Here is a 15935-nt window from a genome sequence, read left to right as displayed (position 1 = left end):
AAAATCCATTTATACCTATGATTTTGTGTATGTGTGTTTTAACTTGTGCTTTTTGTTCTAGTAACAACTCTTAAGACAGAAGGGCAAGAGCTAAACAAATAGGGTTAGATGACTTGATCAGGGTCACACAGCTAGGAAGAGTTTGAGATCAGATCTGACCCAAGTTCTCCTGACTCCAAACCTGACTGTATCCACTGTGCCACCTACCTTCCCCTTTTAAGTGTTTTTAATAGAAATTAGTGTATATTTTCTTAAAGGCTTTTATACCTGCTATTGATATAATCAGTGGGTTTTGTTACTTTTGTTATTGATTAATTATGTTAGTACTTTTCTTTATATTGAACCAGCCCTACATTCCTAGCATAAAATCCCACTTGGTCACATCTTTGTTTTGGTCTTCTAACTAGTATTCTATTTAGGATTTTTATATCAATATTCATTAATGAAATTAGTATTTCTCTGTTTTTACCTCTTCTTGGTTTAGATGTAGGCAAGCATATCTAGTTCATAAAAGGAATTTCATATAGGACTTCTTCTTTGCCTATTATTCCAAATAATTTATTTAATACTGAAATTAGTTAATCTTTAAATGTTTGGTAGAATTCACTTTTGTAAATCCATCTGCTCCTGATAACTTTTTTCTTCAGGAAGTTCATTTATGGCTTGTCCTATTACTTTTACTAAAATATAGATTTATTTAAATATTCTTTTTCCTCTATTGTTAATCTGGGTAGTTTTTGTTTTTATAAATATTATTTCATTTCATTTAAGTCATTAAATTTATTGATGTAATTAAACATTAGCTTTTATTATTTTCTTTAATTTCATCTTCATTAGTGGCATACTCATCCTTTTCTCTTTTGATAATAGAGGATTTTCTACTTTATTTTTTGTAATTATTATTAACTGGTGGTTTGTCTGTTTTATTAGTTTTTCCATAAAACCAACTCCTGCTTTTTATTAATTTAATGGTTTTCTTGCATTTAATTTTATTAATCTCACCTTTAATTTTCAGGATTTCTAATTTGATGTTTTATAGGAGGTTTACATTTCATTCTTCCTCTACCTTTTTTAGTTTCACATCCAATTCATTGGTCTTCTCTTTCTTTATTGGTATAAGAATTTTGAGATATAAATTTTCCTCTAATTGCTACTTTTTCTATATCCTGTTAAGTTTTGACATATTGTCTTATCATGATCATTCTTTTTAATAAAAATAATTGTATCTATGGCTTATTCTTTGACATTAGGTTATTTAGTCTCCAATTAATTTTTAATCTGTTTCCATGACCCTTTAGTGTCATTTTTATTACATTGTAATCTGAAAGGAATGCATTTAATATTTCTATTTCTCTGCATTTAACTATTACGTTTTTATAACCTAATACATGGTCATATTTTTTGTAAAGGTACCATATACTTTGGAGAAGAAGAGGTATTCCTGTTAATTCCCATCTCTCTCCAGATATCTATCATATCCAATTTATCTCAGATTTTATTAATCTCCTTGACTACTTCTTTATTTGTTTTTTGGTTAGATTCATCTAGTTCAAAAAGAGTAATGATGAAATCCCCCAGTATTAAAGTTTTGCTCTTTATTTACACATGTAATTCATTTAGCATTTCTTTTAAAAATTTTAGTACAATAGTATTTGGTGCATAGATGTGTGGTATTGATATTACTTCATAGTTTCTCTTCTTATCTCTTAATTAAATTCATTTTAGCTTTTACTTTGCCCAAGATCATGATTGCTATCCCTGATTTTTTTCCATCAGTTGAAGCATAATAGGATCAGCCGTAGCACTTTATTTTTAGTTGATATGTCTCTCTTCTAACCCACATACCCTTCTGATAATCTTTCCCTTATCCTATCCCATTGCCCTTTTACACTTCATTGCGCTATACACCCTTCTACACATCATTCTCTTATATTTCTCTTTTTTCAGTTGACTAATTTTCTTTTCACAACTTTCTTGCTTTACTTGTATTACTTCTTTTCACAATTTTCCCTCAACCTCTCTTATTTGATCTTTAAGACCTTTTTAGACTCTTTCAAGTTTTCTTTTGGGGCTTGTGACCATTTTATATTTTTCTTTGAAGGTTTAAAAATAGCTGATCTTCTCAGTTTGAACCTTGATCATTTCTATCACCATAGCAGCTGTCTATGGTTACTTTTTATTTTTATTATTATTATTATTTCTATTAACAGCTGATTTATTGGTTGTTAACTTTATGTTGTACTTTCACTCATGGGAGATACTGTTTCAGGCTTCAGGTTTTTCATACTTTTGTTTTCTAGGCTCTTTTATGGCCTTTAGGCTCTGGGTTCCTCATTTGTTCAATAATCCAAGGCCAGATGTGGTCAGTGCTTCTTTGGTTTATGCCTTGGTCTGTGAAGGACTTCAGGTGTTTTTCTTCACCCCTCAGCCTCAATCAGGACCCTTAGGATTATTGCCTTCACAAAAATTCTTTCACCCTTTGGTCTCCTGCAAGTGACCACAACCAGAAAAGACCCTCACCTCTTTGTGACCAGTATGTCTTTGCTCCTCTTCATGCATAAGGGCCCCTTGTTCAGAGCCAGTGTTTCTTCTCCCCATTTCCCCATTTTCTCCAAATTAGCCACCTGTCCCTGACACCATACTTAGGGAGAAAGCTCCAGAGGCTGAGACTATACTGCTTTGGCATGTAAGGATAATTTTAGCGTTCTGACTTAAAATCTAAATTAATTTGGTCCCCAGGGAGAATCCCAAATAATTAAATACCCAAGTCAGCTGGAAATTGTGGTGATTTAATTAATATAGAGAGAAGGAATTAAGGAGAAGAGAGAGGGGGAGGAAAGAGTTAATTTAAACTGTTCCAGCTCAGGCTGAGCCAGGCAGGAGTTAAAGGCCTTGGCCAAAGTGGCCTCCCTGAGCCCAAGGGAAAGGAAGTCAGTCTTACCCAAGTCACCAGGAGACCGTCTCAAGGAAGCTGTCTGAGGGAGCTCCTCCAGGCTGAATTCCACACCTGAACTGAACTCAATTCTCCAGCTGCTCATATTAGACCTCTTTTTAAAGATTTTTTTTCTCTTGTGTCACCTCCCCTAAATTTTCACATCTACCAATCACAGCAGACACTTTTCTCCAGGACTGCCCATTCTTTAGTTCTGTGAATCTTAAAAATTCTCAGACCCTACTTCAGAAGATTTGGTTAAGACTGTTCCCCATTTTAAACAATGAAGGTACTTGATCAGGAATGTGAGAACTCTACCCCACCCATACTTAAGCATACTTTAGGGGAAGATAAAGTTGTAAACTCTTTACTGAACAATGAAAAGTACTTAACCCATACTTAAAGTAAAGCTAAAAAACCTTAAGCTGGCTCTATTTTTAGATCTAATACAAAAAGGTACTAAGTACCTATAAAGGTCAGGCAACTTGCAAACTTGCAAAGGGCAAAAAGGTGTGAACTTACTCAGAAGTTTTAGTCTACCCAGAGAAGTTGAGAACTAAAGAAGGTGTGAATTAAGAATGGTCAGTCCTGTGAAAACGTCTACTGTGATTGGTAGATGTGAGAACTTAGGAGAGGTGACATAGGAGAAAATTCTCTTTAAAAGGAGGTCAGAAAGGGCCTCTAGGATTTCCAAAGCTAAATTGGAGCTCGGTCTAGTTGGAGTAGCTGGGTCTCTCTGAACACTAGAATCTTGCTTGGAACAAATTTTGTGGTGAATGGATTAAAGACTGACTAATCTCTCTCTCAGGGCTTGGGCCTAGGCTAGCCTGGGCTGGCCTAGCCCTTTTCTCATTGTTTCCTCTTACTCTCTCTCTTTCATTAATTCCTTATTTGTATTAATTAAAATCTCCATAAAAACCCAGCTGACTTGGGTATATTTCATATTTAGGAATTTTTCCCTGGCGACCACTTTATATTTGATTTAACTCAAGACAATGTCTTGAAGCCATATTTCTGCAGTCTCAGTTTAAGTCAACCACTCTCATAACTGTTACAGTTCTCACCTTCTTTGATTAGATTTTTGAGTTACTTAACACTTCTTTGTTAAGTTCGCCTTTTGTTAGTTACTTGACCTTTTTGTGATTAATTTAACCTTTATAGGTACTTAACATCTTTCTGTATTAAGGTCTAAAATAGACTTAGCTTAATGTTCTAGCTTCACTATAAGGTGAGAACTAAGTACCTTCATTGTTCAATCAGGAGATTACAACTTTATCTTCCCCTAAAGTACTGTCTATGCAGGGTGGAGTAATTTTAAAGTTCACAGGCAGGCTGGTGAAGCTTTGGACTTTTTAGAATATTTTTCTTCCTTTTTTTTAAATTCAGCTTTAATTTCAGTTCTGAATTCTTTCTTTCTCTTCCACTATCCATTGAGAAATCAGGAAAAACAGAACTGCTACAAATATGTATAGTAAAGAAAAAACATTTTGCACCCAGTCCATTAGCTCTCTGGAAATGGAACAGATATTGTATCATGAGTTTGGCTGGTTATTGTGTTGGTCAAAAGTTCTTGAGTCTTTAAAAGTTGTTTTTTATACATGTTGTTGTTATGATTTTAAAAGTTATTTTTTCTGGTTCTCACTGCAGTTTGCTTGTTTTATATGTCTTGCCATGTTTTTCTGAAATCATTTGCTTCATCATTTCTAACAACACAATAGAGTTCCATCACTTTTATATTCTATAATTTGTTCAGCCATTCCCTACTGATGCATATACCCTCAAGTTCCATATCTTTATCCCTCCCCCCAATACTTTGTAAATTAGTCCTTTTCTTATTTATTTGAACCCTTTTGGGTTTAGGGTAGTGGCACTTGGTCAAAGAAGATAGTTTAATAGCTTTTTGGGCATAACTCCCATCACATTTCTACCAGTAGTGTATTAAACTACTTGTTTTCCCGTAGTCCCTCTAGCATTTGCATTTTTCCTTTTTTTTTATTCACCTTTGAGTAGTACCACAGAGTTGTTTTAATTTACATTTCTCTTATTAGTGATTTAGAAGATTTTTTCATATGGATATTGATTATTTGGATTTCTTCTCTGAAAACTTGACCATTCATACCCATTAACCATTTATCAATTGGGGAATGACTCTTACAGAGTAATGTTTTTAAATGTACAAAATAAATATGTAGGATTGCAAAGAAAATAGATTGCATTGAAATATAATTATTAAAAGCATATTTTTTAAGTTCACAGGTTCCAAGAACTTTTGTAATTTGTGAATTCCCAAATGAAATCTTGTTTCTTCCCTGCTACTATTGTCTTTCTCCTGAAGTAGGTGTCTCTCTAGTTAGACTATTTCACTTCTGTTTTTCTTAGCACAGTTCATTGCACATAGTGTAGTCTTAAAAAATTTGGAATTATTTTGGAGTTGTTAAAGAGCATTGCACAATTTCATAAATATATGCTAGCCCATTTTCTTCCTTCTCTTCTGGGTCTGCATGTTCTGATCTATAAACTGTGTATCTAAATAGTATTCTTCATCTGCTTAATTTTTCCTTTGTAAACACTTTTGAATAATTATAGTTAATATAATGTCATCTGCAAAAAAAAAAGGAAAATAGAGAGTTTTACTATCCACAGAGAATCAATCACCCTTGCATTTGATTTTCCTTGTCGTTAATTTCCTTGTCCTTGTTCTTCAATTGTCCTTAATACTGACTGATTGGTTTATGTAAGCTTAGGTATATGTCTTCTTGTTCTGTATATCATTTGCAATTAACAATTAGTGTTGGGGGCAAAGATTTTTCTGTTAAATCTTTAAAATAATCTTGTATGATTTTAACATATTCATAAGTTCTCACCACCAAAGCCTCTAATACTATCAGATGGTGCAATGTCAAGAGCATATATAGTTTTATTAGTAGAAATAACATTAAAGAAAATTAGTTTGGGGGACAAGAGTTATCACTGATGGGTGAATCAAGAGAGGTTTTTATAAAGATGGAAAAGACATAGTCATGTCTGCAGATAGCAAGAAGCTAATAAATAGAGTTTAAAGATTAGTAAGAGAGTAGGAATACTAGAGGAGTCAATCTCTGCTTGAGATGATAGAGGATGGGAGGTTATAAAAAGAAATACGACATATTTGGCTTGGCAAAGAAGGATCGCCTCTTCATACCTGAATGAAGAGTTAGTGGGGGAAGAGACATGAGTAATGTGCTTTTCCTTTGTTTTCTTTAATGCCATTTCTTCTTCATTCAGCATATCAGGTACTATAATGTTATAATGTAAATTGGGATGGTCCCTCTTATCATTAAAGTAGTAAAGAGTAAAGTGCTTTGTATCTTTTGCATTTTTCATCCATTTATTGACCTTTCATTTCCATCCTTAAATGGTCACAGAATAATCTGGCTTAATTGGCTTTCTGGCCAAGCTTGTAATTAAACTTTTGCAGACTTTTTTTTAATCAAGATCATTAGAATTTTTTAGAAGTGAAAGGTACAGTCCAGCCCCCCTTATTTTATTGAGGAGACTAGTGGCAAAACTAGAATCAGAGTTAAGAAATCTAGGCAGTCATATTATTATTTCTCATTTTTCCACTGGATCATATTTAAATTTGGGTTTTTTTTGTTTGTTTGTTTTGTTTCTTGTAGTGCCAGAACCTACTAAGACCAGTTCAAGCCAGCCCCAATCTGCTGGTATCAGTACCAGTACTTCCACCAGCACTATCACCAATAGCAGCAATGGCAAACGTGCATCTGCCAATGGCCATCAGCCAGCTGCATCCCGTTACCTGCCCCGTGAGGTGCCTCCACGTTTTCGCCAGCAAGAACAGAAGCAGCTATTAAAAAGAGGTCAGCCATTACCTCCTGGGACTCTTACCAGTGTAAGCCCAACACAAGGTACTGGACAAGCAGGGGCAAGTCCTCCTCCTCTAACAGGAGTTAGTGGGCAGCATCATCCCAGTAAACTCCAGTCAGGTAAGTTTTTTATACAATAGCTCATTCCAATAAACTTTGAGGAATACTTTTTGCTGAGTAACACGTATACTTTGCTTTTCGTAAGTCTTAGAAAACTGTATAAATATTGCGTTCCTATTTACTTGAAGAATAATTTCAGCTTATATTCACTATTTACCCCATTAGTTGTGGCTAAATCTGTTCAGTTTTTATATTTCCTATTCTATGCTCCAGCAAAATACTTAATCAACTACAAACCATTATCTCACTATAATTTACATTCTTAATAAACTGAATTATTTGAATAGTGATTTTTCTGTCATATAAGATTTCTTCATATTTGTGTTTGAAGCAGGAAATATCTCAAGGCAATCAAACTTTAGCTATGCAAAATATGAACATTTAAAAGCAAATTAATTTCAGTGAACTCTATAGAATATGTTGAAGTTTTAATGCTTGTTAAATAAGAACAAATACTAGTTCCTGCCAAAGTCAAACTTTTAAGTAATGTATATAGTAAGGAACCAGGGGGAGGGAGGTCCTTTTTAACTTACAGTATATACATTCAAAGTAGTATAGGAATTACTGACTCACAGTCAATCATTCTATTGTAAAATTTTGCACATATTTTAGAATCTATTAAAAAATCTGTTAGTTATTGGATTTATAAAAAAATTTACTAGAATTAAATTTAACAATTATTAAGTACCTATTATATGTAATGCACTGTATTAGGCTCTGGGAATATATGAAATTATGTAGCCCTTCTTGCCTTACAATCCAGTGGAACAAACATGCATACTGTGATAAAGTGGCATAAAAGATTCAAGATGAAAGAAGTTGGGGTGGGCTAATGGAACAATTTGGAAAAAAAAATTTAGAAGTGGCACTTGAATTAGGCCTTAAAGCAAGGAAAGTAAATGAAAAAGAAAGACCTTTTTCCCCTCCTCCACCAAAGCAAATACTTAGATATGGTAGAACAAAACTTAGTATAGTCATTAGTCCATTTTGGCCAAAACATACAATGTGTCAACAGTAGTAATATTTGATGAGACTAAAAAGGTAGATTCAAGCCAAATTGCAGGAGCCCTTGAATGCCAAGCTAAAGTAAACAATGAAAAGCCCACTGGAGTTCTTAGGACAAAGAATTACTATCACCAATACAAGTCCAGGGGAAAGAAGATGAGAGCTTAAATGTAAAGGCAGTAATTTCTTCAGTTTTCTAAATAATAGTTAATGGAAAGATACAAAGTTATTATTAATTTTTTCCTTATAATCTAAGGCAATTTTATTTTCATCAATCTTATGAATGTATATTATTATGCCCAATCTAGAGTAATTGTCATATTTTTTCCTCATCATTTGTTCCTATTTGGATAGGTCTGAAATGTAAGACATAACCTTTTAAAAATATATATTTATTGTCACGATACAAATCACACTTCCATATTGGTCATTGTTGTAAAAGCACACTCATACATAACTCAAACCCCAAAATAAAACCATAAATACACTGTTGTGAAAGATGATACCAACAGTTCTTTCTCTGGAGGTGGATAGCAGTCCCCATCATAAGTCTTTCAGGATGTCCCAGAACCTTGCATAGCTGAGAGTAGTTGCCAAGTTTTCACGGATAATCATTGTCCAGTATCATTGTTATTGTATACAATGTTCTCCCAGTTCTGCTTATTTTGCTCTGCATCAGTTCTTGCAACTCTTTCCAGCTTTTTCTGAAATCATCTTGCTTAACATTTCTTATAGCACAATCATATTCTATTACCCACATGTACCACAATTTGTTCAGCCATTTCCTTAATTTATGGATATCCCCTCCATTTCCAATTCTTTGCCACCACAAAAAGAGCAGTCATAAATATTTTTGTACAAGTAGGTCCTTTCCCCTTTCCTATTATCTCTTTGGGATACAGACCTAGTAGTAGCATTACTAGGTTAAAGGGTATGCACAGTTTTATAGCCTTCTGAGTATAGTTCTAAATTGCCCTCCAGAATTGTTGAATCATTTCATAACTCCATTGACAACATATTAGTGTCCCAATTTTGCCACATCCCCTCCAACATTTCCAGTTTCTTTTACTTTACTCCCATATTGGCCAATCTGATAGGTGGTACCTCCAGTTTTGTTTTAATTTGCATTTCTCTATTCAAGAGTGATTTAGAACATTTTTTCATATGATTATTGATGTCTTTATCTGAAAATTGATTGTTCAAAGAGATATTAATCTTTATACTTAAATTCTGTTCCTTGTTTGCATTTTTTAAGCCTCTCCTATAACTATCAATCAGTTAGCAAGCATTTATTTAACTATGACAATATACTAGACAATGTGATGGAGGTTCAAAGAAAAAGCAAAAACAGTCCCTGCTAGCAGGAATACACTGAAAAACTTTTAAACAAGCATGAGGACAGCCAATGACAAGGCACAGAGATGGAATGTCACGTGAAGCATGGGACAAGTGGCCCAAAATTGTTAGACTGTAGGTTGCATGGAGTGGAATCATGTGGAAGAAGACTAGAAAGATAGGAAGGAGCCAAAACGCGAAAAGATTTAAATGCAAAAGTTTATTTGGTCCTACAGGTAAAAAAAGCCATTAGAAGTTTAATAGGGTAGGTGACATGGACATGCTTATGCTATAGGAAAATCAGTTTGGTAGCCAAGTGGCAAATAGGTTGAAGTGAATTGTAGTGGCAGATTGAGTGAAGACAAGGTAGAGAATCCAATTAAAAAACTGTTAAAAGAATCCAAGAGCTTACGAGGGCCTGGACTAGAATAATAACCCAGTAAATAGTAGAGAGAGAAGGGAACAGGTGCAAGAGATGGTGCAAATAAAGGAAGGAAAGATTTGGGAACTGATTAGAATTGAGTATGACATTGAGGTTTCAAACCTAGTTGATAGGTGGCACCATCAACAGTCATAGAGAAATTCAGAAAGGGGATGGGGTAGGTTTTTGGGGAAAGATGATAAAATTTAGTTTGGATATACTGGCTTTAAGATATCTCTGGGACTTCCAGTTTGAAATTTCCAATAGGCATTTCGGGATGTGGGATTGGAACTCAGTAGAGATACTAAGGCTAGATATATACATTTGAGAATCATCTGCATAGGGATGATAATTAAACCCAGGGGAACTATTGAGCTCACCAAGTGCAATAACATTGAGAGAAAAAAGACCTAGGATATATCTACTTTGTGACAAGAATGGGATAGAGCCCCATTTTTTTGTTCCCTTAATATGAATGAAGATCCAGCAAAGGAAATTGGGAGGGAATAATTATACAGGTGGAGAATATGAAGTACTTAGAAAAAAATGCTTATTGATCCATTACTATGTACTATGCATTGTCCTGCTGAGGAGCGCTGAGAATAACCTTTTGAGAAAAATAGAAAGCAGTTTGACAGAAATTAGAGACAGACCAGCATCTCACACTGTATATGCCAAGATAAGGTCAGAATGAGCACATGATTTAGACATAAAGGTTGATAATATGGGCAAGGTAGGTTAATCATGGAATCATTTACCTCTCAGATCTATTGATAAAGGAAGAATTTATGACCTAATAAGAGGCAGGTAAAATGGATAATTTTGATTTTATTAAGCTTAAAAGTTTTTGCAAAAAGAAAACCAATGCAGCCAGAATTAGGAGGAAAACAGAAAACTGGGGGTGGGGGGAGAGACTGTTGACAGCAAATTTCTCTTATAAAGGCCTCATTTCTCATATATGTAGAGAACTGAGTCAAATTTATAAGAATACAAATCATAAATGGCCAAAGGATATGAGCTAGATGTTTTCAGGTAAAAAAATCAAAGCTATCTATAGTCATGAAAAAATTCTCTAAATCACTATTGATTAGAGAAATGCAAATTAAAACAATTATGAGGTACTACTCCTTGCCTAGCAAATTGATTAATACAACACAAAAACAAAATGACAGATGTTGGAGGGGATGTGGGAAAACGGGTATAAATGCACTGTTAATGCAGTTGTAAAATGATACAACCATTCTGCAAAGTAATTTGGAACTATGCCCAAAGGGTTATAAAACAGATAACCTCTGACCCAGTGGTTAGATATGTATTCCAAAGAACTTTTTTTAAAAATCAAAAGGACTTTACTTGTACAAAAATATTTATAGTAGCTCTTTTTATAGTGACAAAGAATTGGAAATTGAGGGACTATCCATGAATTGGGGAATGGCTGAACAATAATAGAATACTGTCATGCTCTGAGGAATAATGATCAAGATTCCTTCAGAAAAACCTGGAACTGATGCAGAGTATCATAAGCAGGAGAATGGTGTATGCAGTAATAACAATATTATACAATAATCAGCTATGGGATAACTTAGTTATTGTCAGTAGTTCAAAAGTCCAAAACAGTTTTGAAGGACTTATGATAAAAAATGTTGTCTATTTCCAGAGAACAGATGAAGTCTAAATGCAGATTGAAATATAGTACTTTTCATTTTATTTTTTTCATGGGTTTTTGGGGGAGTATTTATTTTCTTTTACAGCATGACATATGGAAATATCTTTTTCATTACTGTATATATATAACCTATATCAAATTATTTGCCTTATCAATGAAGAGAGTGGAGAGAAAGGATGGGAGGGAATTTGGGACTCAAAATTTAAAAATTGTTAAAAATTGCTTATTACATATAATTAGAAAAAATTAGCACATATTAAGTAGTTTGTTCGCAAGTGATCAAAACTATTCCAGGGTTTCAGTTAAGACAAAAAGACAAGGATTTGAGAACTGATAACAGTGTAGAGTTGAGCAGTTTCAACAAGAGATTTTGATTAGGAAAGGAAGAAGAGTATAATCAGGGAAAGGGAAGTGGTTTGGGAAAACACTAAGGAATGGAAGAATTAGTGATGAGGATGAAGATATAAGGTTAGGAATAGGAAGAGATGAAAAGAGAAGACATATGATTACATAAAGGAATATCAGAGTTTTAAATATCTGGAAGTATGTCATGGGTAATGACAAGATCAGTGATATGACTATCCCTGTGTATAGCTGAGGTGAAGTAGATTACTAGATGAAGGTAGTTGAGTAGACTGAATAACTGGAAGATTAAGATCTTTCAAGGAAGAACAAAGAAAGAAGTAATTCAGTTCCTCCACAGTAATTAGTTACTGAAGGGATTTTAGCTAGTACAGAAAAATGTGGATAGGGATGCAATATAATCTTGGAGCCAGATCTCAGTGAGTGCTAGAAGATAGAAAGAGTAAGAAATGAAGTGGTAGAACATGAAAACAAGTTTATTTTTGGTACAAGAATCTGAGAAAGGACAGGAAGATCTGAAGTAGAACACTGATGGGATAGAGCTGAGGTGTTTTGCAATGATAGAAGGTAACAGCTAAAATTAGAGAAAGGGATATTTTTTCTTTGGTAGATGAGGTTTCAGTATCTCTGTGATATAAGGCAAGTAAGGGAATGATAATATTAATATTGGAGAATGAGATCAGGAGAAATTTCATTGAAGTCTGATTGTGAAGATTCAACCCTCTAGATTTTGGCACAGCATTCAGCCACATGATCTGTCCTGTTGCTATGTTCTTATAGGTGTCGGGAAAGCTGCCCCATAGCAGGCATGAGCAGAAGTATGTTCCCAGCCAGAAGACCTGCTGTTTCCCAATTTGATTTGGGACAAACATGGCGGTGTTTTGTGAACCTCCTTGGACACTTCTAGATATCCAGAAGCCTAGCAACAAGGCCCAAGTTAGAGTACTTCTTTGAGGCATCTAGATGTCTTTCCTTTCGTATCATGTAGTATCACCAGATCCCAATTCATCTTCCATTTTTTCCTTTTGCATTGCTTTTTAGATTCCCCTCCTCATTTAAGTTACTGTCTTACTCTTTTTTAATCTCTTTTTTCTTTCTTTTATTTGTTATTATATTTTTCCTCTTTTATCACTATATTTCCTCCATCTTTTTAAGTATTTTAGAATCTCATTTTCCTCCAAACTCTTGTTTTTAATAATTGTTTGCTTCTTCTCCCCCTATCCCCACTTCTTTGTTTTGTCTGGCTTATTTTTATCTTCCCTTCTATTTAGGTTTTATTTTCTGATTCATGAACTATACTTTTATTTATTTTTTCTTTATCCTTTCTCTGTTCCTCATTAGTCCCCATGTTATTGCCTTTGTAGATCTTGCCCATCAATACAACAAACATTTATTAACTCTGCTAGATACTATGGATGCAAAGACAAATTGAAGTGACCCCTATCGTTAGGAGTTTACAGTCTAGGCAGGAAAATGACATGTATACACTAAAAGTACAATTATGGATGGGAGAAAGGAGCAGCAACTAGGGCTCATGGAAGGCTTCATATAAAAGGTAACCTTTGAACTCAATCTTGAAAGGGTCTGGATATTTCAAGAGGGAAAAGTGCATTCTTGTTACAGGGGACAGCTAAAACAAAGGCAAAGCCTTGTTGCAATGGTCCAAGTGGGAGAAGATGAAGGCCCAAACTAGGTGATGACTGTATGAGTGAAAAGAAGAGGATGGAGATGAAAGATATTAGGGAAAAAGATTTGATGACCAATTGGTTGTATGGAATAAGAATGTATAAAGTCAAAGATGACATCAAATGGCAAACCTGAGTGCCTGGAATAATGATAGTGTGCTTAAGGGAAATTTGGAAGAGGGATGCATTTTGGAGCAGTAGAAAGATAATGAATTACTTTGGACATGTTGACATATTTTGTTCTGAACATGAGATACCTTTGGAACATTTTTTTCTTGCATTTGCCTCACCTTTAGTTGTAATTTTTGAAGGAAGCAGTGTGTATTTGCAAACATTGGTTTGAGTTACACCATATCCTGAATGGTGAAGTATGGTGAAGTGTGGTGTAAAGTGTGAAGAATGGCTCCATCACACTGCCCTTATGTTGGTCAGGCTCTATAGCAACCTATCTCTAAGCCAGCAACCTAGCTATATGTCTTGTCCACCACTCTACATTCCAACTGCCCCAGGAAAATCTCATATCCCTTTTCTTGGAGCATAATGCTGCAAGTGAAGCTTCAGTATTTGAAAAAGGCAGCCTCCTACTGCACAAACTACCCCCATAGCATTTTTATGCCTGTCATTGATACCTTCTCCTTCCACTTCAGTGTCAGACATATTTCCTCTTCCAGATCACTCCCAATTCATTCTCACTGTCACTTCCACCTCCATTCTCCTGAAGATTCTCTTGTTGAGAAACTAAAAGTATCAGCATCCTTTCAGTGTTTATGCATGATTTTGTAGGAGTACAGCACTTATTGCCCCTTCTTTGCTCTCGTCTCATCTGTGCAAGTATTCACTACTCTCCCTTCACTCAGAGGACATTGATTCATTAGTAGGTTATCAATAGATTTGGTGCATAAGCTTAATTCTTTTTACTACCTTCTTATTCTTCCCCGTTTCTTGCAAGTTTCCCTCGAGTCTTTAACTTTAGTCTTTTATTCTTTTGTTGGCCCCCTTTTTTCTTTTACCTCATAAATCTTGTTGCTGTTGTTGTTGAGTCATGTCTGACCCTTTGTGACCCTGTGTACCATAGCATGCCAATGTTTTCTGTGAGGTTTTCTTTGCAAAGACAGTGAAGTGGTTTGCCATTTCCATTAAGACAAACTGAAGTTCAAGACTTTTTTAGCAGCATACAAATTTATGAAATAATTTGTTACATTAAATTTTTCTTACTTTCTTTTACCCCATCATATTTCCCCTATACTATCTTAATACTTTAAAAAAAATTGTTTTCCTTTTGTTCTAGAATATTACTTAATTCTCCCTCCTACTCTGTTCTCATTCCTGAGGATTCTCTCAAATTTTTGCCTATACTTTACTGAAACTAACTGATTTTGAGTGAAAAATTATACTGAACATTTATTCTATTACATGAAATTGTAGTAAAAGCTAGAAGGAATTTTAGTGCTCATAAACTCCCTTTTTCTACAGATGAGGAAACTAAATCATAAAAAGGTTCATTGTCCTTTTCCTTCTTTGATCTCTGGAACGTGAACCCAGAAGTGGTTACCAAGTCAGAGAGTTTATACAATTTAGGGACTTTTAATACATGATTTCAGATTACTTTCCAGAAAGCTAATATCAGTGTGTATGAATTAAGGGCATTTGAAGAAAGTTAAAAGGCTAAATAATTTTATCCTAGTATATTGGTGGATCAAAGAAAAAATCAGAAACAATAAATAATTTCATCAGGTAAGGTGCCACTAAAGCCTTTCGTCAACAAAAGAGAAAGAAAACAAATCAACGGATTGGTCATGCAATTAAAAACTAAAAAGCAACATCAATAAATCCAACTAAACACAAAAATAGCAATCTGAAAAACAAAAGAGAGGTAAAAGTGAAAACAAAAAGTCCACTTAGTTGTTAAAACCAATAAGGCAGATTAATCATTTGCTAATGTAATTTTAAAAAGAAAGGTACGCCAGATTACCAGTATCAGAAATGAAAAAGGAGAATTCACGATAGAGAAAGAAATAAAGATAGCAATTTAAATAACCCAGTCTCAAAAAAAGAAATTGAACAAGCAAGCCACAACATAACCTATGAGGGTGGGAGGACCCATAATCAGGTGGATATTGAAGAGAATTCCTTCAAACATAATAAAATAGTTGATGCCAGGAATTATAGGAAAATGGGTGGGGGGAAATCCAGCAAAATACTTTTATCAAAAAATATAATTGATAACCAAAAGAGAAGGAGCCAAGAGCAGAAAAGGATTAAAATAGACCAATATCACTACTGAACATCAAGGAAAAAATATTGAATAACTTTTAGTGAAATCCGTATGGGAATATATTTTTAAATTATACACCATGTCTTAGATGGATTTATAACAGGAATGCAAGGATGATTTAATATTAAGAAAATGATCAAATTTATAATAGACTATGTATTGGTAATGAAAAACAATTTTTAAAATTACATAATCAACATATGCAGGAAAAGCTTCTTTAAAAATACAATACAACCTTTCCTTATTGTGGTAAACAGTATCTGTCTAACA

The 15935-nt window shown here is 34.2% G+C and overlaps 1 protein-coding gene across 17 annotated transcripts in view; it reads left to right on the top strand.

Annotated features, from left to right (window-relative positions):
* The window catches only part of TNRC6C (trinucleotide repeat containing adaptor 6C), a 266081-nt gene that overhangs the window by 113283 nt on the left and 136863 nt on the right, over positions 1-15935 (top strand). For 16 of the 17 annotated variants that reach the window (XM_056817419.1, XM_056817415.1, XM_056817425.1 and 13 more), the window contains one exon: positions 6589-6915. In XM_056817419.1, the coding sequence (XP_056673397.1) occupies positions 6589-6915 (327 nt within the window). Of the gene's footprint in view, positions 1-6588; positions 6916-15935 lie in introns of those variants that run through there. The other variant, XM_007482953.3, reaches the window with a different exon arrangement.

This window comes from Monodelphis domestica, chromosome 2 (assembly GCF_027887165.1).
Source record: "Monodelphis domestica isolate mMonDom1 chromosome 2, mMonDom1.pri, whole genome shotgun sequence".
Taxonomy (NCBI): Eukaryota; Metazoa; Chordata; class Mammalia; order Didelphimorphia; family Didelphidae; genus Monodelphis; species Monodelphis domestica.
This window is presented reverse-complemented; position numbering and strand designations above follow the sequence as displayed.